A 25254-nucleotide genomic window follows, 5' to 3' on the forward strand; every position below is an offset into this window, starting at 1 on the left:
CTGTCTGCACTTTGTTGTCCTCTTAGACGCAGACTGTCGTAGCACATGTACAGGGCTACTACTCGTAGTCGAAGATTTGCGTGTTCTTTCTTTGACACGAACTAAGTCTGGCTTCGCATATACACTGATATAGACTACTCACTCGAAAAATATTTGTGAGAAAGCTGTTACACTTATTGGTCAACTTAACCTAACAGCGTACTTTCAAACGCGCACACACACACACAGGATAGAAAATCTTTAACAACTGCTTAGTACAACATCACAAATATTGTAAATGTCAGCTTGTCCTCAGGTGTTTGACCATCTTTGTTTAAAACTGCCCTGGTGAAGCCACTCTGTATTATGAAGGTCATGGGTCGATTACTCTTGGGTCCAGTTTCGTCTTCTGTTATATGAACTCACATTGACCAAAATGTGAAACACTAAAAGGGAAATGTTTGGGGATGTTTTAGCTATTATTGTGTTGTTGGATCCTTGCATGTGAATGCAATTGAGCTCATGTGCATGTGCACTTTAGCAGAATTTAGTTAACGTTGTGAATTTGATTCTTTTTTTTCTTGTCGCTCATTTTCAATGTCTTGTATACTTTTTTTTTTAGCGTCTAATTCTCAGCTCAGCGTGTTGTAATTTGAGTTACTTCGTCAACAGTTCGGAAATATAGTGGTACGCAACAACAACACATAATATTGAAAGTTTAAAATACAGTAAAAACTTACTAAATATGTTCGAAAGTTTCTTATAAAATGTAATAAATTGCAAGCATTTTAATTAATTTTTTTATTAATTTAATGAGTTCTGCGGTCCGGCGACAACAGTGAGTGTGCCATGCACATGTCCTCCACGTGTGAGGTCAAGACCCTGGGTCAGGCCGTGTGGTGGACAGGAGAGTGCTATACTGCTGTAATCACACTCTTCCGGAGCAAGTTTTTCTGTTGCTACATTTCGCCTCCCAGACTCTTTGTCACCGGACCGCCCGGTACAGTAAACTGTGGTGCTGCTGCTGATGGCCATACAGTGGCTGCGTGTGGTCACACGTCTACGTTGTCAGTACGTGGTGGGGGAGTCGTGCAGCGTGCAGCATGTTGTATCACCTGTTGCTGCAGACAGTAAACACACTACAGTCACCAGGTGTGTCCCCCGGTCAGCCTCACCTCCTTCTGTATGAAGTTGATGACGATACAGATTTAAATAAGGCTGTCAACGACTTGTCACAGGCGGCGAGGGGAGGACCGTTGTACGTCATCGCTGATGAAGCGGTGAGCAAGTACAGGTGAGTTGTACACAGCGTGTATCGGTTCATAGCGCTCTCTGTTATCATATAATTACCGCGAAGTGTCGAACAGGTGACAATGTTTCAACGGTTATATGACCAATGTGAAAAAGAATGTGTTTTGCTACATCGTCTGTTTTGCAGATTGTGTTGCAACAGTTGCAATTATTGTGATGTAATTTACTTGATACCGTGATTTTTTTCACGATGCCATACACTTGAGATAAACATAAACGCACATATTAGTGACAGTACACAGTGTAACAGGTGTAGCTACACCCTTTGTTACAGTGGTAGCAATGAGATCAGCTACATCCAGACTTTCTGTGACAAGCTGTTCACGCAAGTTCCTCGTCTCCATTTTTGGGCGTCAAGTTGTTACCATGAAGACACACCCGTCGGCTGGCAAGTGGTACATTTAACCAGACCCCTCCGCTCTCCCCCGACCGTCGTCAGGGAAGTGAAAAAGGACGTGAAGATCACTAAACACGGTTATGTAAAGCCATACAGTGAGCGAGGTGTGCCCGACCACACAGACGGCCCGCCAGTCAGACGACTGTATCACCGAGGTCAGGGTCACTCAGGTCGCTGGCCAGGTGATTGTGTCAGATGTGGTGGTAAGGTGGCGAGAGTCCTCCAACGTCTCCGTGTTGATGTTACTGGTAGGTGTTGGGGATTTATTGTGTAACCTTGTTAACAGTTGGACACCTGTTAAACAGCAAGCAGGTGAGAATGAGTTTTGTGAAGAAGACAGTTGTTAGTGACGCGTGTGTCTGTTTGTGTGATGTATGTATGATATGTGATTTACAGAATAAACTGTGAATGTTTACAGAGAATATCACACCAACATCTACAGCAGTCACCTCCACCAGCGATTGCACAACACCACCCTGTCTACAGTGGAGAGACGTGTTTGTGTTGTACTGGTATGAAGGTAGTGAAAACACCGGTATGGTGAATAAACTGCAAGAAGCGGGTATCCCAGTGCGGGTGATGAAGGATGATGACATCGAGGACGTGGCCACGGCCCGCAGTGACGTGGTGTGGGTGGCAGGTGGACACCGTGTTCGTGGTCTGGAGAGAAAAGTCGTCGTGTGTCTAGGGGACCCTGCTTTTGACTCGTTTAGGTCTGAACGTGAAAGACATACACCTGAGTTACGGCAGTACAACCCAGGGTCAGCCCGACTTGACCTCATGTCCCGCTGTACGTCACAGCTTGTGATTATCTCCGCTCACCACTAGGTGCCTGAAGGTGACTGACACTGACACACCTGTCACCTGTTTAGCCTTAGTTGCTGGCTCGACGTAAAACACCAACTGATTTATTTGTCTTTAGTGTTTCTCTTCTTCTACTCTCAGTCTATCATCTAGTTATCACCTCGTGACGTCATACACATGGCGTCATTAAATTTGTCTCCCAACACGTGTCTCTGTTTACACAACAACTAGTGTCAACATTACGCTCTACACACTGGGTATTTTTTACACGACAATAGATTGTGTTACTGCCTGCAGTTCATGACATTACACTAACACTGTCTTATTTCGTCTGAAATAAAATGTTTTTGTATATTAAATATATTTTCAATACGATCGAAATTAAAAATGTGTGTATTGCTTTCCCGTTGAGTGTTTGCACAAGCGAGAAATAGTGGAAAGAGAGTGTGGTGCACATTTTGCATGTGTGAATGGGGTGTTGTCGCAATTAATTTTGACCTCGTCTTGTTTTGTTAGCTTTGACTTAAACACTAGCAAATCGAGTTTGACGTGAAGCCATTGTTGATACCAGACTGTCGCCTCACAAAACGCTCTGGCTGACACCTCCGTGCGTGCGTGTGTGAAAGAGAAAGACATAGAAAGAGAGGGAGAGAGAGATCAACATCAAAAGACTGGCAGAGAAAACATTACTGTTTTAAATTCATAGTTTCAGGCCTAAACCTGTGTTGCTACTCTGTGTCCAGTTCTAACAAAGCTCCACAAAGACGCCGCGTGAATAATCACGAACTTACTAAACGTATTAATAATAGTCTGTGATTAATACAATTTGTGTTGACATTTAATTTCTATCTAAAGAAAACAACAAATCTGCCTTATTATCTACACATGAAATATTCTTACATTCGCCATCAAGATCATGTTTCTGTTTTGTGAAAACCCGATAAAATCGACTTTATATAGAAAACGTTTGTTTTTTGCCGACTTTCCCTGAAATGATTCCACATTCTTCATATTTCTCTTCCTGATCGAAGTGACGAGAGGTAAGTAACACACACTAAAAATTATTAGGTTTTTTTAGTCTAATTTCTTCAATTAAAGAAATATGTGTATTTTCGTGTAGTCACATAAATGTAAGTGGAATGCAGTGAACACATTGACTACTAAAATACAGCGACACCACCACAGACTAGCGGACCTCATTTTATTCCTCTTTACAGGGAAAAGCTGTGTAAGTAACGGCTTAACTTATCTCTAAAGTTTAAACAAATAGTCTTTTGAGCTGTCGTTATTTGTGGACACTGCAGTCACATCTTTCCGAAAGTTATGGTCAAAGAGACACTTTATTGTTATAATATGGCTGTGCAGACATTTTATTCTTATAATATTACTGTTCAGTCATTTACATTTGCATTTTACCACTTGGATATGACTGGCTGTCCTGTCACTCATCATCTACACATCGACTCAGCTGCAATTAGCCGAGCTAATAATAGAACAGACACACGGCGACTACAAAGCTTCTGGTGCCCGGGGTGGAGTGGGTAGTGATTTTCTCCTTTGTGTAGAACTCGTCTAATCACTGCAATGACATATGTTTTGAATAGTCTTGCTCTGTCAACATTTCCCAGAGTAATTCAATTGCCCTTTCTTCTAAAACTCCTGACAAACCCCAGCTAATCTATAGACATTCCAGATAATAGGTATTTGAGAACATTCAAAAACATTGTAGAACAAGCGAGTGATGACCCTGCTCCGGATCACATACAGAAAATATAGAACCAACAACCTTGTATAAAATATGTGACCAGGCACGACACCCTGTGGAAGACTGTACTTCAAGACACCTGGGAGGTTAGAGGACGCCGCGGTGGTCAGAGGAGGAACTGACTGACGAAGGTCGAAGAGTGGAGGTCGTCCTGCACAGGACCTGCTGACTATCGCCCAAAATGGACAAAAGAGGCGACCTGTTAGCAGTTGTGTCTGTCCCTGTGATCCCCCGACCACACGTGATGGTCAAGCGACGACTGACTGATACGAACTGAATACAGCCTTTCTTCCTGCATGTTCCCAACGTTGCTTCTGTAGCTTTTTGTTAAGGGGTTCCTAACTCAGAGGTATTTATTTCTAGATTTTATAAATCTTCTCTGGTAACTGATCCTGTTAATATTTTGTAAGAATCTGTATTATCTATGGCTGCTTGTGCACGACTAACGACAGCAACCATAGGTGCGGTCAATGGAGGGTAAACTAATATCGGCAACTTGATCCCGTTTTTCCGTTTTGTGTGGGTGCCTATGAGAACAGGCTCACCGTGCTGAAATGCATTGACGCAGTTTCCCTTTATAAGTACTGATCCACAAGGTTGCTGGAATCAAGTCTGCAACGTTGCACATTCGCAGGTACTGCACACATCTTCTATTTAAGCCACGTGACATCGATATACAGCTCGCCCTTACAATATTTTACATTCAATAAAGAAAATTATCGCCGATGTTTGCAGCTACATCTTAACAAGCGTCCAGTGCGGAGCAAACATAGAAATCTGTGAGCTCCACGTCCTCAGAAAGTGCGAAGGCGACAGACGCTGCGTGAGATCGACTCGGTCGTGTACAGGGGAGACAACTGTGAACCATGTCTGATCATCAGTAGTCTGCTCCACAGCAGGTGAGAGAAGAGGAATGTGACATGCCGCTCCCTGGGCACTTATGAGAGGGGAAGGAAAAAACGTAGAGAGGTTAACTGTCACGATTTGAATTAGCTTATATTAGTATTATTTTGTTTTCATTACTGTAATTAATTTAAGCAATTAAATGTCATTTACCACGCTACAGAACTCCAGAAGCAGTGATATCGTGATTGTCGTCGATGAAACCAGCCATCATTTATTTTTCACATGAAACCTAACTTTGTTATTTCTTTCGTCTCTTTTGTTTCTGACGAGGTAAACAATACTTAAAAGAATATTTAAGAATGCTAACACAATACTCGCGCAATATTAATTCGGGCTATCACCAGCAGGATTTTAAAAGATAACGTGTTACAGAAACCTGTATGTACGTGTTTGCAGTTACTCGTCGTGTCTTTTATGGTAGAGAGGGTAAAGTTTGAGGCACATGTACTCTGTATGCGTGCGTCTGTGCGAGGGAAAGAAACTGAGTAAAAAATTATGTATATTATTGCAATGGAGTTTAGAAGAGATTGTAATCATCATAACCGCCGTGTTTGATAAATGCTTGTGCAAATATTGAATGTCACCTGATGAGTTGTGTGTGTGTGATATTCAATCTATTTTTTTCTGTCTATCTAAAGAAAGCATCCCACAACAAGACTAGTGAAAGAGTTGAAATTTTTGAGGCGGTGGCCGGGTCAAAGTTTACCTACACGCGCTGACTGACGAGCATGCTGCAGAACTTGCTGATACACGTTGACTTGTTTTCCTAAAGATATGCTTTTCTCTGAACAATAAATGGAAATGTAAGAAAAAAAAAAACAACAAAATTTAATTCGAAGACAGCATCTCAATGCATGCATGAGTGTCACTTAAAAGATTCCAGTGAATGGCTGATAACTGAGAAAGATGATAATGATGATAGGTGTAATAAGGATAAGGGAGGATAAGAAAAATAAAAAAAGATTAATGTGTATCTAAAAAGAAAGAAGAACTAAAATTTACAAATATACACTTCACTATTTGCATACGTTTGTACACAATCTTACAAGAAACTTTAAGTCAAAACGATAGATACAAATGTCGGTATACAGCAAAGGCTTCTTGTTTTGTTTTACAGTAAACACGCGTCCACTTCAGGAGGTGCAGAAAAAATCAGGTACTGACATCAAGTTGGACCCTAACCCATCACCTGTACCAGGCATGAAGATTGTCATCATATATGAGTTCCATCTCAAATTGATGAACGAATCAGGCTCATCAATTAAATGACTAATTTGAAGGTTTTTTTTCCTTTAAATATAACAGAAAACTATAACAGGATGCAGTAGTATCTGACCATAATTAAAAGCCCACTTTCCTATGAACTACAAACAGTAGGAAACAATACAAAATACAAATTTTAAAAAAATAGTTTAATTATGCAGACAGGCATCATTGGCATCATTGCATCTATAACCAGCGTCAACCTCTTCCAAACGTTTCTCAGACGGTTGGCGATGACGAGATCACTGGACCAGCAGGTTAATCCTCTGAATTTCTTCACGCAGTTCGTGAAGTTAACTGTGTAGTTAACTGTGAAGTCCACTGAATTTCTTCACGCAGTTCGTGAAGATAAAAGATAAAATCCGTATCGGCGAAGATATTATATTCCGCTTGGATTGATTACTACACCACACTGGGTAATACTCCACACGATAATACTCCACTGGACGCACGTCGGCTATCCGTTGCTGGCAGTTAACCATACACTGTACACTCCCCACGGAGCTCTGTACACACCAACTGCTTGGTCTCGTCTGCCCCGAGAGACGTTACGTCTCCTAGGTTAACTCGTTCTTTTTCTCTTCCTGACCAATCAGGCACCCCTAGCGACCACGTAACTAGGACGACCTCCTAACCGTCTTTCTTGGAGACTGTGTCAACCAATCACGAGTACTACATGGCTCTCCATAGCCTACCGTCGCCCTAGTTACGCTGTGCTAAGCTCATTTACGTCATTCACTATATGACGCAAAAGAATCGTCACGCAGAGCCACGTCAGCGCTCGCGCGACTGCTCTTCCCTGACCACAAGGAGAATAAAAATAAAAATGAATCTAACTAGATTCGTCTCAATCGCGAATCGTTACAGTTGTGGGAGTATTTTCCGCCAAAACTATGAGACCTGAACAAGCGTCTGTAGCTCTGTGTGTCGATGTTTGTGTGTTGCTGAAAGAAAACCTTCCTAATCTGTTTTGACTGAATCGACACATTTATTTGAGAAAAGAACGAACGTCTACCTTCAACGGAAAATCAAATAACTAAGTAATAGCTAAACATATAACTAAATAACTAACCCTTGCTACCTTCCAACGATCAGAAGGAATAGACAACCCTTTTGAAACTATGTTATCCAAGATATATGGCCTCCCGAGTCATCGTAAGGGGAAAACAAATGAGAAATGTGAAGAAAAACCAGTACACATCATAAACTTTTTTCTTGGCTTGATAGACATAGACATTCACAAAATCTCAGCTCCGAAATGAGTTGGGAGAATTCAGAAAAAGTCCAGTAATACTAAGGCTAACATACAGTCTGTGGTATGCTTGGTCAATCACCAGAGAAGACGACCCTCGCAGATGAGGATTTAACATCGTAATTGGCGAAGAATAGTTGTCTTCGCGCTGGGCTTTCGAAAAGGAAGGTTGTAACAGAGGTCAGAGGTCTGTTAAAGGCTGTTCAGACTACCCTCTGTGAGTTTGTCTTGGAATAGTGAGTGCTACAGCGTAAGACCCGTTCTTGACTTTAGTCAGCATGTGTGGTGTTGTGTTAGGGGTAGTTGTTGGTGGCTGTTGTTAGAATTCCACACTGGTCATGCTTACAAGTGGCAACGTAGGTGGCTGCTTTTGTGGCGAGGACATTGGCCATTCATGTGTCGTGCAAAGGAAAACTGAGACGTGCTGTCCACCTCCGTACCCTCTGTGCGCGATGTTATATAGTGGATGACGTCACGGGCAGTGAGGACACGTCCCCTCGACTGTGGCTACACTCTAGCAAAGGGGGTGTGGCCGGAAGAGGGGTGTACGGAATTGGCTGCTGCATTAGTCGATGCAGTAGTTGTTAGTCGCCATGATAGGTTACGATCACACCTTTTGCTGGGGTAAGTGCGGAGATTGCACTTTGACCAAGGGGGTGTGAGGCGGCGTTGGTGTGTCCAACATTGTTGAGTTGTTGTTTACATAGGTCAGACGAGGTTACGACGATGACGTGAAGAGGTCAACCTACGTACAGCCAGCCCCTGCTGAGCACAGGCTTAGCGAGGGGGTGCAAGGGTGGACGTTTAAATATTTTGAGCCGAGGTTTAGTTACTAGTAGTTTGTAAGTAGGTAACTTGATAAGAATAATATTGCAGAAAACATATGTCGTGTCGTGCCGGGTCACATGACCAAACACCAGCTTACGCCGCTTGACCGTCGAGTGAAAGATTCCTGGTGTCTACGGGTGTGGCCATCTTGATTCCTACAAAGTCGTTGGTCTTATGTTCTCTGTATAAGATCAGGAGCAGCCTCCTCAGCCACTTGTTCTCCAATATATTCTCCTTTCGGTGTCGGCGAGCTGAGGTCACGTGTCACATCCTAGAGCAGGACGGACACTACCAGTGACTTGTACACCTTGTACTAGAAGTATCGTCTGTGAAGTCACTAATGACGTCATCAATCAATAACGTCACAATAATAACACACGCTGCTACACAGTTTGTGTAACAGCCAATGTAACAATCAATCTACCTGCACATGACAACACCTTCATAACATCACAACCGTTGAGGAACCGTTGCGAAACACCTGGTGGTGATTAGAAGATTAATAGAGCGCCACCTACCGGTCAGTCTATCATCAAATCACACGGTATGCATCTCACCTGTAATAACTCGCTACTCCATCAGTGATGACCTACCACGCAGTTGTATTTTCTGGACCACAAACTGCTACAAGTCTGTGAACACACACAGTAAGTGACGTCACCAGCACACACTGGCTCTGGAGTTGTCCTCGCTTCGCACTTGTTCTTGTTCTTGTATCGCCATGTACAACAAGCCTCCAGAGATTGAATCTCATTGTGTTTCTGACCAAACAGTTGATACCAGTTATTCTACCTTCACACATTGTCATCCTTGAGGAGTGAAAATTACAAGCAGATAAACACGTCAAGTGATGAGCAATCGAAAGCTATACACAGGCGACGAAGTGGAGGTAACACTGATTGCATCCACCACCACCCTCTAACACACACACACAACGACATCCACAGTTTTGCATCTTGCTGTGTTCGCAGGAATGCGGATGGAAATGATATTAGTTTTACTAGTAAGAGACTTCATATACTAATGTCGATAAACATTCAAACCATTTGTAACAAAAGTTTATTTTTTTGTGATATGTGACGTCATCACAAGTTTGTTGACTTCCTTTAATATGATGACATCAGTTTGCTGACAAACACTGTGCGATCTCACATCACCGGTTTGTTGACATTGAAACCGATGAGACAACAATTGTTCGTCCTTTTAATTCCTCATTAGTTTTCTTGTTTGTTTGTCAACACTGGAGTTTGTGCGAGGCTGATTTCGTGTCATGACATGTCACGGCAGGGTGATCGTGGCGATAGTATTGGAGACTGTTATTGGTACATTTTATGGGATATGTTGAAAAATTTATTTATATTGTCAATCTGGGCGGGACGCTCCTTGTAAAACGATTGTTGTTTGACTTTGTTGAAACAATGCAAACGTGGTGCCTGTGGGTGACATGACTTGGAAAATATTTTAAACACTTAACAACAGTTTGTACTTATTTTAAACTAACAACAACAATCTTTATTGAAACACTCATTGTGAAACGTGTGGCGACATTTATAAAGGATGTGAAACAACATTTGTACATCGTGTGAATGTGTTTGTGTCAAACAGTTAAACGTGTAACATGTGTTGTATAAGTGAGCCGCTAGTGTTTGTTGTGTTTACATCAATGAATCTCTTAACTAAATGAAGTAAGTTTTGATGGACCACTCGTGTCTGTATTTAGTCTCAAAGTTCTGTCCCCTTTGTTTACCACTGGCAGTAAACAATATCAGACTAAACACTTTAGTGCATGACACTGACATTACAGTCTGATGAGGCCCTTTGACATCACGTGTACAGCATATAGACACATTGACACAGATATCACACTGGTAGACTGACACATTGACACAGATATCACACTGGTAGACTGACACATTGACACAGATAGCACACTGGTAGACTGACACATTGACACAGATATCACACTGACACATTGACACAAATATCACACTGGTAGACTGACACATTGACACAGATATCACACTGATAGACTGACACATTGACACAGATATCACACTGGTAGACTGACACATTGACACAGATATCACACTGACATATTGACACATATATCACACTGATAGACTGACACATTGACACATATATCACGCTTGTAGACTGACACACGTACGGATATGATGACACATTACCACACATACCTCTGTAACAAACAAACTTGTTGACACTTGTTGTTGTGTAAACAGAGACACGGACCTAGTGATGTAAACATCTGTAATGGCGTCATGTCTATTTCACCATAAGGTGATGACGTGGTGATGGACTGAGAGAAGAAGAGGACAAACATTAAAAGACAATTGTTGATGTAAGAGACTGATACACGACTACAACAGGTGACAGTTGTGTCAGTGTCAGTCACCTTCAGGGGAGACAATCACAAGTTGTGACGTACAGCGGGACATGAGGTCAAGTCGGGGAGAGATAAAATACTGTAAGACCACAGATCTAAATAAATCATAATCAGGGTGCTCCAGACACACGACGACTTTTCTCTCCAGACCATGAACATGATGTCTACTCGCCACCCACACCACGTCACTGCGGGCCGTGGCCACGTCCTCGATGTCAGCATCCGTCATCACCTCCACTGGGATACCCGCTTCTAGCAGTCCTGTGACCACACCCGACAGATCACTAACGTCATACCAGTACAACACCAGCACGTCTCTCCACTGTACACAGGGTGGTGTTGTGCCGCCGCTGGTGGAGGTCAATGTTGTAGATGTTGTTGTGCTTTGCCCTGTCAACATGGATATCTGCACTGCTTTCGACGCCATTTATTCAAACATTTACAAGATGAGGCCTCTAGAGATTCCTTCAATTCCAGGTGACCTTGTAAATATCTATTCTTAACCATCACCTTGTAAATATCCACCCTTCTTTATGATTATCAATTGTTTGTAATGCTTAATTAATTCATTTATTTAGTTAATTTCGTTCCCTGTAAAGGGCGAGGGCTAAATGGAAAAAAGGTCAGCTGCTTATTTTACCCCTCGTTAATAAAGAATTGAATTGAATAGAATTGAATTGATATAAACAATAGCATCGTGACGTTATTTTTTACAAGACTGTTTCTCACCTGTTTGTTATTTATCACACAGGTAAGTATTCAGCTGTAAACAACGTTACACTACACAATACCCACACCTACCTGTAACACCAACACGGAGACTGTGTAGGAAGCTGGCCACCTCACGACCGCACGTCACACAGTCAACTGGCAAACTACTTGAGTGACCCTGTCCTCCGTGATACAGTCGTGTGACTGGCGGGCCGTCTGTGTGGTCGGACACACCTCGCTCACTGTACGGGAGGACATCACGGTCTGTAGTGATCTTCTTGTCCTGCTCGACTTCCCTGATGACGGCCGGTGGAGAGCGGAGGGGTCTGGTTAAATATTCCACTTGCCATCCAACGGGTGCGTGTCTATGGTAACAACTTGCCGCCCACAGATGGAGACGAGGAACTTGTGGTAGCAGCTTGTCACACAAAGTCTGAAAGTTCTTGATTCTGTAGCTATCACTGTAACATAGGATGTAGCTACACGCGTTACACTGTGTAGTGTTATCAATGTGTGATTTTGGTTGTGTATCATGTGTAATATCGTTACGAATGATGTCATCAACTAATAGATGTCGCAATAATGACACGTGTTGCCACACAATCTGTGTAACAGTCGATGTATCAAAACAAATCTATGTTGACAACACAACACCTCCATCAGATGTCACAACTGTTGAGGTAACATCACCTGTTAAGCACCAAATAGTTTTAATCCACTAAATACAGACAACATCTACCTGTGTGTCTATCATCACATCACACGCTGTACAACTCACCTCTTACTCCCTACTTCATCAGCGATGACGTACAACGACCCTCCGCTCGCCGCCTGTGACAAGTCGTTGACGGCCTTCTCCACGTCTTCACCATCAAGATCATACAGCAGGAGGTGAGGCTGACCGGGTGATACACCTGCTGACTGTTGTGTGTTTACTGTCTGCAGCAACAGGTGATACAACATTCTGCACGCTGCACGACTCCCCCTCCACGTACTGACAACGTAGACGTGGTGACCACACCGCAGCCACTGTATGGCCATCAGCAGCAGCACCACAGTTTTACCTGTACCGGGCGGTCCGGTGACAAAGAGTGTGGGAGGCGCCGTGTGTAGCAGGTGAACTTGCTCCGGGAAGAGTGTGATTACAGCAGTATAGCACTCTCCTGTCCACCACACGGCCTGACCCAGGGTCTTGACACTCACACGTGGAGGACATGTGCATGGCACACTCACTGTTGTCGCCGGACCACAGAACCTGCAACAAACAAATGTTGGATACTTGAGCTCATCTTACTGTTAAAATAAACTGTCACATCAACTGCTGTGACCAACCCTGTATATTGAGTGATTTACATTATTTGCTACAAGTGGTTTGTTACATTCAGTAATAACTTTTCTGTCTTGACGTACTAACGTACTTCTATGATTACAAACAAAACCAAAAAGTGAAAGTAGTTACTACATTCTGTCTCTCTCTCTGTCACTAACTGTCTACTGTCTACTAACAGTTGTACATGTCGCGGTGAAGCATGAATTCTTCTCTCCAACTTTAATCTCTTCACCAACAAATACTGTCACCTCCGCAATCTAACACGGAAAAACAGCTTTTGTTAACTTTGTGAAAATAGTTTAGCTGAGTAAATAAACAAACTAACCTGACATTACTGTTACAAACTGTACAGAATTTTCATAAAATATTTACAGTAAAACCTCGATTTCACGTTTCTCAAGGGACCGCCATAATAAACGTCACATGGAGGAAACACTTTATTTACTTCAGATGACACCCAGACACGGAGACAGTATGACAGACCCCGCATGTCACAATCCTGTGTAAACATGTCACGATGTCAAAGTTCAACAGGTGAGCAGCAAGGTTGTGACCGTGTGTAGACAAGACTTGATGTCCCCGTGGGGAGGAACTCATCCCAGGTGGCCTGTCCTGTTAGTTGTGTTCGTGTTTACATCACATCTCTCACGTGACCAGCGCTGTGAGGGCTTCAGACACTTGCTGATGGTGGACCTCTTGATTCTCAATAGTCGTCGTCACTTCTGGAGTCGACATTAACGTCATCACCGTTGAGTGTCACAGCCGCAGCTTCCTCACATAATTCCTCAAGAGAAAGTACAACACAAGTTTCCAAGCTCCCGTCGCAACTAACGAAATCGTCGAAGTTGAAATCAGATACACCAGAGGTTACTTACTCTGTCCCAATCATCTCGTAGAACTTCATCATTCATGCTCACATCGTCAGTTTCATCACCGTCATGGACGACGTCCGGCACACCTGACTGAACATTGAAACAAACCACGGCGATACAGTCCCCATAGTTGATGGGTTAACTACAGTCCATGATGCATCCACAAAGTTCATGACCCTCAAGATGTCAATGTTCGTGTCGAAACGTACGCCGAGGTCATGTAGGGTCACACGTTTGTATACGATCTTTGCACGATAGAAATACTTGACGACTGAACAGCTAATGTTGACGGTGGCTATGAAAGAGTTAACATCCAACATTGTTAGTCCTCCACCACCAACTGGTGCAACTTACCTTGTAGTGGTGTGGTGGCTTGTGTGCCTCGACGACCCACAGAGCTATGTCGGCGGGAGCCTTGTGCTCCTGGCAGGTCCAACCAAGCCGAACAGGTCTGTCAGGGTAGAGGCCAGACTAAAGTGTTGCACCCTGGCCCTCCAGGTTGGGGGTTTTGCTATGGGTTAACAACCCATTCAAGTAAAACATAAACTGTTACAGAAACTGCAACAATATCGCAACAGGGGCCTGGTCAGGAAGATTCCTCTCCAGAAGAGCTCATGACGCAGGCTGGTGAAAGCCCTAGGGAAGCCAGCATGCCGACTCATCTTCTGACGACCAACGCAAAAACCAGGATAGGGACCTGGAATATCAGAACCCTTTATGAAAGTGGCAAATCAGCTCAAGTAGCGAGGGAAATGAGAAGATACAATATCACTGTCCTCGGGTTATGTGAAACCAGATGGAATGGAAGTGGGCAGGCCAGACTAACATCAGGGGAAACCATCATTTACTCTGGCCACAAAGACCTGGACCACGACCATTCCCAGGGAGTAGCACTGCTGATGTCAACAGAGGCAACAAAGGCGCTGAGGGCCTGGGAGCCAGTCTCACCACGGCTCATGTCTGCAAGATTCAATGCTAAAGGAAGGAAGACTACCATCATCCAGTGCTATGCACCAACGAATGCCGCAGATGAAGAGGAAAAAGAAGAATTCTATAACTCCCTGCAGTCTCTTCTTGACCGCACACCAAGAAGAGATCTGAAGATTATTATGGGACCATATAACAGTTGGTCGAAGGTGGAGAAGGAGTCTCCAAGATGTCAGAGTGAGAAGAGGAGCAGATGCTGCTTCAGACCACCAGCTTCTAATAGCAGTCTTCAAGATCAAGCTGAAGTCCTTCATTGATACAGCAGGCAGACCACATCACAAATTCAATACCCAGTACTTCAAGAACAAGGAGACTCAGGAAATTTATAACTGTGAAATCAAGAATAAGTACGAGGCCCTTTCAGGATTGGCGGAAGAATCTGTGGAAGAACACTGGTCAACACTCAAAGGAATTTGGAAGTCAACCTGTACAGATGTTCTAGGAAAGAGGGAAAGAAAACATAAGGAATGGATGACCCAAGAGACCTGGACAAAGATTGAATCAAGAAAGGGACTGAAACAGAAGCTCAACCAGTGCCAAGACCAGCAAGAGAAAGAAGGTCTCAGAGCGAAATACTGGGAAGCCAACCGCCAAGTGAAGAGGTCGGCAAGGGAGGACAAGAGACGCTTCACCTATGAACTAACAGAGGAAGCAGAGACAGCAGCCACACAGGGAAACATGAAGAGATTATTTGAAATAACACGAACTCTGTCAGGCAAGAGCGTAAACTCAAACAAGCCGGTGAAAGACAAAAACGGCAAGACCATAACAAATGATGCAGAGCAAAGAGACCGCTGGATGGAGTACTTCGAAGAGATGCTGAATAGACCTCATCCACCATCTTTACCTGACATACCACCAGCAACTGCACAACTTCACGTCAACACCAGCCCTCCCACTAAGACAGAAATCATCAAAGCTATCAAAAGCATGAAAAATGGCAAAGCAGCAGGCCCGGACGGCATACCTCCAGAAGCATTAAAGGCAGACCCAGAAACAACAGCAACAATTTTACAGCCCCTCCTACACAAGATCTGGGAACAAGAGCTAGTCCCAGCAGACTGGAAATTAGGCCACCTGGTCAAACTACCAAAGAAAGGAGACCTGTCCCAGTGCAACAACTGGCGGGGAATCATGCTGCTGTCCATCCCCAGCAAAGTCCTGACAAGGATAATACTAGAGAGACTGAAGAAGGCACTAGACATGAGAATGCGACCAGAACAAGCAGGGTTTCGCCAGGACAAATCATGCACTGACCACATTGCAACCCTTCGTATCATCATAGAACAGTCCATCGAATGGCAATCCTCCCTTTATATAATCTTTGTGGACTTTGAGAAGGCCTTCGACAGTGTAGACAGGGACGTCATCTGGAGGCTGATGATCCACTATGGTATTCCGCCTAAATTCATAAGCATCGTCCAGGGATTGTATGAAGACTCATCCTGCCAAGTTATCCATAATGGCAAACTCAATTAACCTTTTGTAATGAAGACTGGTGTAAGATAGGGTTGCATACTATCACCGACAATCTTCCTGATGGTCATAGACTGGGTTATGCGTAAGACGACCCAAGACAACAACACCGGTATCCAGTGGACCTTCACTAAACAGATAGAAGACCTGGACTGACATTAGTCTCCTATCTCATCGGCAGCAGCACGCACAAACCAAACTGAGCAAGCTAGCAGAGGAAGCAGAAAAGACCGGCTTAAAGATCAACAAAAAGAAGACCGAAGTGATGAAATTCAACAACAAGCAGGAACTTCCAATTCAACTTCAAGGAGAGAACATCCTAGAAACAGACCGCTTCACATATCTGGGGAGCATCGTCAGCAAGGATGGTGGAGCGGACGACGACATCAGAAGCCGCATAAACAAGGCCAGACACGCTTTCAACAGTCTGAGCCCCATCTGGAACTCCCGAGCATTATCCCTTCGCAACAAGACCCGCATATTTAACACCAATGTGAAGGCAGTCCTACTGTATGGCTCTGAAACTTGGAGAGTGACAAACACCATCAACAACAAGCTCCAGACCTTCACCAACCGATGCCTTCGCCATATTTTGAGAATAAGATGGCCTGAGAGAATCTCAAACAGCAGCCTGTGGAAAGAACTAACCAGAATGCCACTAGTCAAGACATCAAAAAGCGCAAGTGGGGCTGGATAGGACACACCCTGCGCAAACCAGCTGACACCATTGCCAGGCAGGCACTTGACTGGAACCCGCAGGGGAAGAGGAAAGTTGGGAGGCCAAAACAGACTTGGAGAAGATCAGTAGAGAGCGAGGCAAAGGCTGCCGGAACCACATGGGCCCAACTGAGGGGGGCTGCCCAAAACAGGGTTCGCTGGCGAGGTGTTGTTGCGGCCCTATGCTCCTTGAGGAGTAACAAGGAATGTTCGATCATTGTTAGTCCTCCTTCATGATGTTGCTTACAACTCACAACTCTTGTAATTTGTATACTTAACTTTACACAAGGTTAGGGAGGTGAAAGAGCGACAGAGATGAATTTCAACCCCAATCACTTACAGCTCGCGCCGAAAGAAGTGAGTTCTCTAACATCTCACTCTCCAAAGTCGTAAAGTCTATATGACCTTTACCTTTACATATATATATATATGAGAGTTTGTATATGTGAGTAAAAACAAAATTATATTTTTTTAGTTGTGTGCATGTTTGAAAGGAGAATCATCGCCTGTCTTAGTGGCAAAGTTGATGTCACTATCTGCATAATAACATGAAAGATTTAGCTAAGAGAAAAGTGTGGAAGGTACTGATCATCAGTATCAGCGATCTACTGTGTATCAGAGACATCGTACACCGCAGTACATACTCCATAGTGTGTTGACTAAAAATAATGTTTATATTTACCTTGCTATTAATGTCTGGTAAACATCAAGTGTCATGTGACTGTCAGGTCCAGCCCCAGCCACACGTCGCTGCCACCAGTGTCCGAGTTCACTCAGCACGTGACTACTGACGTCACACGGGGTCTTGGGGTCAGACAACTGGTCAGAGGACAAACAAAGACCAGCGGCATCGGCGGGATCTCTTGTACGTGGTTTTCCAAGGCAGCGACACAGGTCCTTTACAGAATAAAATTGACGATCAGCAGCGAAATGCCCAAACAGAGGTTTCTAGCTGATAGTCATGATGCCCCGTACAGCCTTTGAGCTACAAGGTCTTCACCCTGCCTTAGTCTATGCTTTGCTGAAGATTGGAAACTTTCCATTGTTCTTACAAACTATACGTTAAGGTCTTCCTAATCAGTCGGTAAAACTGTTGACAGCACCCCCATCCATCCATTTCTTGTCAAGTGAGACGACCTGAATTACACATTAAGGAAACAGAACTACATATTCATTCGTGGAAGAGCCTGTAGATAAGGTCGTGATTCGGCTTGAAACTGCTTTAGAACAATTGACCCTAATTGATGTTTTGAAACCTAAAGTGCTAAATTTATGTATTTTAGAACTTCTATATCTCTCACATCAGACATCTATCAGACCTCTATCATCAGGACAATGGTTTACAATTGACATCGACAAATTCAACCTAGGAATATTACCTGAGCGAGTTGTTTGTCACCAGCGATTGCCTGCTCTACCTGACGAGCCGTGAGGTTGGGGAAAGCGATGGTCTTAGTGATGCGCAGACCGGGAGCGATGTCGGACACCAGGTGAGACAACATGGCCTCCGCCTTGTCCAGTTGAATGAGGGCCTGCTTTAGTTTCTTTCTGATGTTGTTTTCCATGTCCTGCTGTGACAGACCAAGCTCTCCTACGTTGTCACCAACAGCCTTCACCTCACAGACGACTAAACCGTACTTCCTGTGAATAAGAAGCACATCAAAGTCGCCCTTGTCCCACTTTTTTGGCAGAGAAGGGGGAGGACTTGCAGCTAGGGGCACCTGGGCTGCTGCAGCAGAATAACAAGGTTCTCCCAGGTACTCCCCGAACTGAAGTTGACTCATTGCAACAAACACTTCGCTGTTCTGTTGAGACATTTCCTGCAGACAAAGGAGAATGCGCTGCATGGCTGCATCGTCTCTAACATCACTGTCCTGAACTGAAGTGGGTTGTGGAATGGAACCTTGAACAGTTGGAGATGTATTCATCGCTACTTTGCAGGACTGACCAGCCTGTCCAGATGGTTTCTGAAGGACAAGAACATCCTGACCAGCAATGATCTGTCTAGTCATGGGCACGCGGTTGAAGTAGACAGGAGGCAGGAAGTAGGCGCGTGAGGCAAAGTCAGGGAAGGCGGCCTCAACCCATTTCAACCAAAACTCCTGAGCTCGCTGTAAAATATCTTCCTGCATAAAAGTAAGTTTTAGTGAGAATGCTGACAAGATTAGTCGGATTATTCTTGCATTGATTTGTAATTTATTTACGAAGTAAAGAACACTTGTTTGTTTGTTTTGTTTTGTTTTCGTGTTTTTTGTTTTTTTCTACGCTTTACATGAGAAAATAATTGAATATAAATAATACTTTTCTTTTTCTAGAAAAAAGTACATTTTCTTAAAACAACTTTTTAGTAATATATAATTTTAAGTAATATTAATTATTAACATAAGCTTTTTAAGGGCTTATGACTAAATAAAATGTTAATGGCATGGCATTGAATGTCGATGCCAGGATGAGAAAAAAATCATGGAATGCTTTTTGCCTAGTGTCAACGAACTTTGTCGGTTTTGTTAGGGCAGAAAACTACAGGAACTAGTAGAAGACATGATGATGCAGTATCAGAAACTGCAATTTCTATCTGAAGAATAACTTTTGTCATTTTCATCTGCATTTCTTTCGTGACAACTGAAAATGTTTTATATCAAAATATCGAAACAATGCAAAAAAGTTACAGTGAAAGCTGCCCACTACCGCGATGGCTGACTTTTGCTGGACACTCCCTAGAGATGATTCTGAACAGCTGTACAAGAAATGTTAGACGTAGTCTGTGACTTGACATTTTGTTGATGTTCACCAGAGGTCAGTTGCTATCAGCATGCATTTTGTGATGAACGCATAAAAGTAGACGAGAAATGACTAATTTTATTTCAGTAACATGACTGAAAAAAGTTTTGACCATAATATCAACTTAATTTTCAATTGGCAATAATGAAATTATCCATCGTCCCTTTGTGGAAAAATCTTTTTGAAGACTTTAACCGTCATCACTACTATGTAGTTACTACACCTGCGAGGCAGTCATCTGATTAAGGAGCCCGACAGCATCGTCGATCTGTTTCAGGTTACCCTTAATGATGACAGTCTTCCTGTCAGGTACGGATGATGGGTTGGGGTCAACCTGTACATCAGCACCTGACTGAGTCCTGACCTCCTGGAGTCGGCGCGCGTTACCTTCAATAATGTAAACAATATGAATATAAATATAATATAAATTATTTTAAATGTGACCCTCCACGACGAACTGAGTCTTAAGTCGCGAATTTCATATTTGCTAAATTGCATATTTTTAAAAATTAGAGGTTCTGAACTTTCTTTTGAAACAAAAGTTGTTCTTCTAGTCCTAACATTGAGTGAGTTAGAAACGTTTGAACTGTGAAAGTGCAGTGGCGGCCATTTTGAGAAAAGCGGGTTCAAAGGTTAGCTTCAAGATGGCCGACTGGGTCTGTTTAGTCCTAAACTTTTGCAGACAAATCTTTTGATTGTTTAATATTTGAATTGTTCTTTAAAGAAGTTGAACATACAGACTGCGGGCTTTCTGGCAAGGTATCACACGATGGGTTATGACAGGGAAACAGAAGAGAAAGCGTTTGACTTTCGTCTGAAATCGTTACGGATCGCAGTATTGTACCTGGATTAAAACGTATTTTAAGTTCATTTCTAACTGTTATTTTACCATAGCAGTGTATTTTCCTGATAGTTTAATAACCAAGGAATCCATTTTTAAAGAAAAGTGAAACTGTACAAAACTGACCCTGTCACCTTTCGGGGTCTCCAGCACAAAACTGTTTTGCGCGACTTAATATTCAATTCGTCGTGGAGGGTCACAAATGATTACAGCACAGTAGTACAGTAGACAGATTATTCTTTGTGTCTTCCTATCTTGTCACTTCTGTTTAATTATTTACAATACTGACATTACAGTAACCAGACAGTTTGTTAGTAACTTTCCGGTGGTGTTACACTCACTAGCCACCCTGCTAGGCCTGAGTCCAGTCGGGTGTGCGCCTATAAATCTGTCCAGCTCTGTCACCCTTCTCTGAGGTTAGACATGCGATGCGACATCACACAGAACAGTTGAACATCCAACAATATAGTCCACCCAGCAAATCAACATTCCGGGTTCCCAGACACCCCTTCCCCTCTCCTGCACCATCACAAGAGGGAGAAACTGAGCTGAACACACTTGGAGGTACACACGTCATTGACACAGTGAGAGTATAACATTTACAAATATATTAGATAGAGCAATAAAGAGATTTATTTTCAACACAATCCACCCCGTTTCTGTAACACTTACACCCCAGGGCTTCTGCTTACGCAAAAAATTGCGTACAGTACGCATTAAAAGTTCTGAGGACCCCTTCAATTTTCGTCAATGGGGTCCCATTCAAATTTGGGCGAAAAACAGGGACCCCCTAAAAATCTCAAGAAGGGTTCCCTGGGAACCCAAAGAATTTAGCCTTAGCAGAAGCCCTGCACCCTATGTACTCACAATACCATTTGTCTATAGTTGCAAGAAACACAACTCACCTGGGTCTGTAAGACAAGCAGCCTCAGCATCAGTCACGTGGTGCAGGTAACCTTTGACTTTCCCTGAACCTCCTCTACCAGCAGCCGCCTTCTTTTTACGCCTGCCCTGTTGATGAAAACATCAGGTGTGACAATGTGATTAAATTAAATCCAAACATATTCTAGATGGGGCGTGATGGTCAAAGCATACCATTGTCTTCAGCAGCTACAGCGACTGTCCTCTCTCACAACAGGTAACCACACAGGTAACAGTCGTCTGCCCTCAACAGGACCCAGTCTGTGGGGAGCATCGTCTGTCGTCTGCAGGAAACTCAATGGAAGCTGTTCGCTGGATGAAGCTGATTCTGAAAAACAGCCAGGATGTTTGCCACTTACTGTCACAGTCAAAGACAAGGCTTTGCTTTCTCACAGACTTTTGTATATTACATGTACTTTGCACACGCAAACTTTATTGTAATAAATAGTACTTGGATTGTTGAATTTAACATCGCGTCCGTCGAGGAATCGTAGTTTTCGCACTAGAATCGCTAACGGGTGATTAAAATCGGTGGTATGCGCAAAGACATATAGCCAAATCAACAAGGCGACGGACCGAACCCTAGCGCAGGAAGAGGTCAAGAAGACGTGGCCAGCTAAACGCGCGCGTCATCGCACTTGGGGATGGAAAGGAGGTCGTGTGACGTCAGCGGGGGAGGTCAGGCGCGAGTCGACGGTAACTTAGCACTGCGGTTGTACAAGTGGCTGAGCTATCAACGTGTTACTCATGGCATCGCACCACATGTAGATTGTATGTAGAATGTATCTGCACTGCCAGCAGACGCTGTGTTACAAAAGATTTGTGAGCTCACTTGCAGACGACAGGTCTAAAACACCAAAAATTCGGCAAGAGCTGAAGGCATGAAGAAAGGAGCGACAGAAGACGGGGAAGGAGAAGCCAGTCAGCTGTGTGGTTACTATGGAGGAGGTGGCGATCAGCTGGTACCTGTGCCACTTGTGTCCACTAGTATAGGTGCTTACATAAATCCATAAGAAAGTAATTAAGTGTTAGAAGTTGTTGGTTTAGTGAACGTTTAAGTTACAGATAATGTGATATGTCAGACCTGTAACACAACGAAATGTGCTTAATTATAAAATATTGTTAATAACTTACAATAATGGTGCTGGCACTTATTTGTCAGCAATTATTTAGACACGTTGATGAAAGCAATTTTTACTGCTTGGCTTAACAGCAACCCTTATGAATTACGAATACTGTTGATGCTCAGTGTTTATAGTTTGAGAAGTGTTTCGTGAATTACTGTAAATAACGATTGATGTATATTGTTGTGATGTTGTGTTGATTTCTATTGAATAGTATTCACCTCGTGCCATGCGAATGGACTGTAAGTTTAGTGTCTTAGTATTACACTTTGCCGTCTGTTGAGCAGAGAGACGACAAACCATCAACACACAGAACACTGATACATTCTTCTGGTTAAGGTCCAAGCAAAATGTAGTCATGCCACATTCACAAACATGCCTTAAGATAAGGAAGGCGTGAAGAAAAAAAAAATGCTGGAAAAAAGGAAAGCAGTGTATTTTACACAATTATTACGAAAAAACGAGAAGCAAGCAACGTACTTGAAATTTGTCATCGGTGTCACTAAGTACATCAGGTGTCAATGGTCTCGGTGAACATGAACAGGAACATTTCTGAAGAAAAGCTTTGGCACTTTGGGTTATACAATGACATGCTGTCACACACAGCGCCACCTCATCTGGCAGCAAACTTTCTATTGTGTGATGCTGACTACATCTCGGCTGACTCAGCGGCAAGAGAGAATTTCTATTGGCTGACGTTGGGCAGGAAGGGAGGGGCATGACCTCGTATCCGGTAACTCGTTTAATTTTAAACCTAGTCTGCCTCGCGACTGGAATTCTTACCGAAAGGACTTCCTGTTGGTAGACCCTGGTGTATTGTCTTTCAAATATTCAACCCTGACTCATCGTGTATAATTTCTAAAATATTGCTTAATAGGAGAAGAAATCAGCTTGTGAAATCGGCAAACAGTTCGTTTTATTTTTTCCAATCAGCGCTCGCTCTCTCACTCAATCCTCTATATACCCTCCCACACACCCACGCAAACCGCATGCATCGTTGGTAAAGTATTGCTAATTAGACATTTCATTTCTTCTAAGATATCACATCAACATCGTGAAATAATTTGTTATCTGGTGTTACTGAAATGTTACTGTTCTCTTTGTGAGTCATCATGTATTAAATTGTATGCTGATGTGAATATCGTGTTCCTCGTTTGTTTTCTTTTATAAACACAGACTGTTACATTCAAACCTAAAGTCTAGTCACAGTTTATTCTCTAACAAACTACAGACTTCCAGTCGTGTTGCTACTTTCGACAAGCAGCGTTCGACTTCCTTTTCTCTTCCGGTCTTTACGAGGAACAACGAGCTCAGTCAGAAATGAGGACATAAACAGGAAAGCTTGAGATCAAGTGATGACTAGACTGTGAAAGCTGCCCACCACCGTCCACAGTCTCCCATGTCTGCGGTCCTTGAATGTGAAAATCTTGAACTTTGAAGGAGTTAAACTAAGTTGTTTTTTAAATGAAACCTGGATGTCTGTCCTCGATATTTGTCTTGAAACTCGACCCTGGGAAGTGTTGATAGTGCAGTCTTGCTCTCGAGAATTTGTTTTCAATTATTCATTCTCTCTTGTGACCAGTCACTCATCATCTGACACCTACACATGCCAGACTGCTAGAAGAGGTTATCGGGGGAAAGGAGTAGCAGATTATAAGTATCAAACACTATGAGCAATGTCCGAGGACCTACACAAATATCTGCATCTCCAGGACATATTTCTTTAATTTGAGCTTTGATTATAAACAGCAGAAGACATATAACCTTCCTCTATTTTCTGTGAAAATCTTTCGTTTTTAATAGTTGGAGCGGATGTCTGCACAAATGTCAACATGTTGAGGGTTCGGATCTTGCCTGTGAGTCTCTTTCTCTTTCGATGTTACAGCTGCTCACGTGAATGATTTTCCGTTTTTTTTGGTATGTTTGCAGTCTGTGTAAATTTATCTGAGTTTGCATGTGAGTGAGCGCTTGCATGACTGCGTGCGTTAATGCTAAGTGCATACGTGCGTGAGTGAGTGAGAGCGTGTGTAGGTGTGCGTGTGCTTACGTGCTGGCCTTGTGGCTGATCAACGATCTCCATTCGAATGCCAGACCCTCCACACCCACACACCCACATCATCCACATCGTCATCATTACAAGGAAGTAAGACAAGTACTCAGTGTCGTGTAGTCAGTGTCACGTACTTAGTGTCACGTACTCAGTGTCACGTACTTAGTGTCACGTACTTAGTGTCACGAACTTAGTGTCACGTACTCAGCTTCATGGAATCTCTTCTCGAACACAATTACCGCCTGCAGACATTCAATTAGCACAGCGCCGACAATTCAAGCTCCTTCTGACAGACTTGACTGTCTAAACTGTGTAATGCCAAATGTCAGTTGTGGATGTCATGACTGATGACAGGCTGGCAGGTCGACATGTCAGGTTCACATCCTCTGGTTAGTTAATATGAACATCTTTATCGGGCGTTACATCGTCCTCATTGTTGTTGCCTTCGGAACTTTCACGACATACCACACCCAAACAACAATTGTGTTTGCTACATCCACGACCATAGACAGGTACGGCACTGCAACAGGGGAGG

General features: G+C 43.2%; 1 protein-coding gene across 1 annotated transcript; it reads left to right on the forward strand.

Moving 5' to 3' along the window:
- Positions 1 to 804: 804 nt before the first annotated feature.
- Positions 805 to 2893, forward strand: LOC112574822. The gene is made up of 3 exons (XM_025256140.1): positions 805 to 1273; positions 1565 to 1935; positions 2106 to 2893. Exons 1-3 carry the CDS (start codon positions 1083 to 1085, stop codon positions 2513 to 2515), a joined length of 972 nt encoding a protein of 323 aa, XP_025111925.1. The 5' UTR covers positions 805 to 1082; the 3' UTR covers positions 2516 to 2893.
- Positions 2894 to 25254: the final 22361 nt, after the last annotated feature.

Source organism: Pomacea canaliculata, linkage group LG11 (genome assembly GCF_003073045.1).
Source record: "Pomacea canaliculata isolate SZHN2017 linkage group LG11, ASM307304v1, whole genome shotgun sequence".
Lineage (NCBI taxonomy): Eukaryota > Metazoa > Mollusca > Gastropoda > Architaenioglossa > Ampullariidae > Pomacea > Pomacea canaliculata.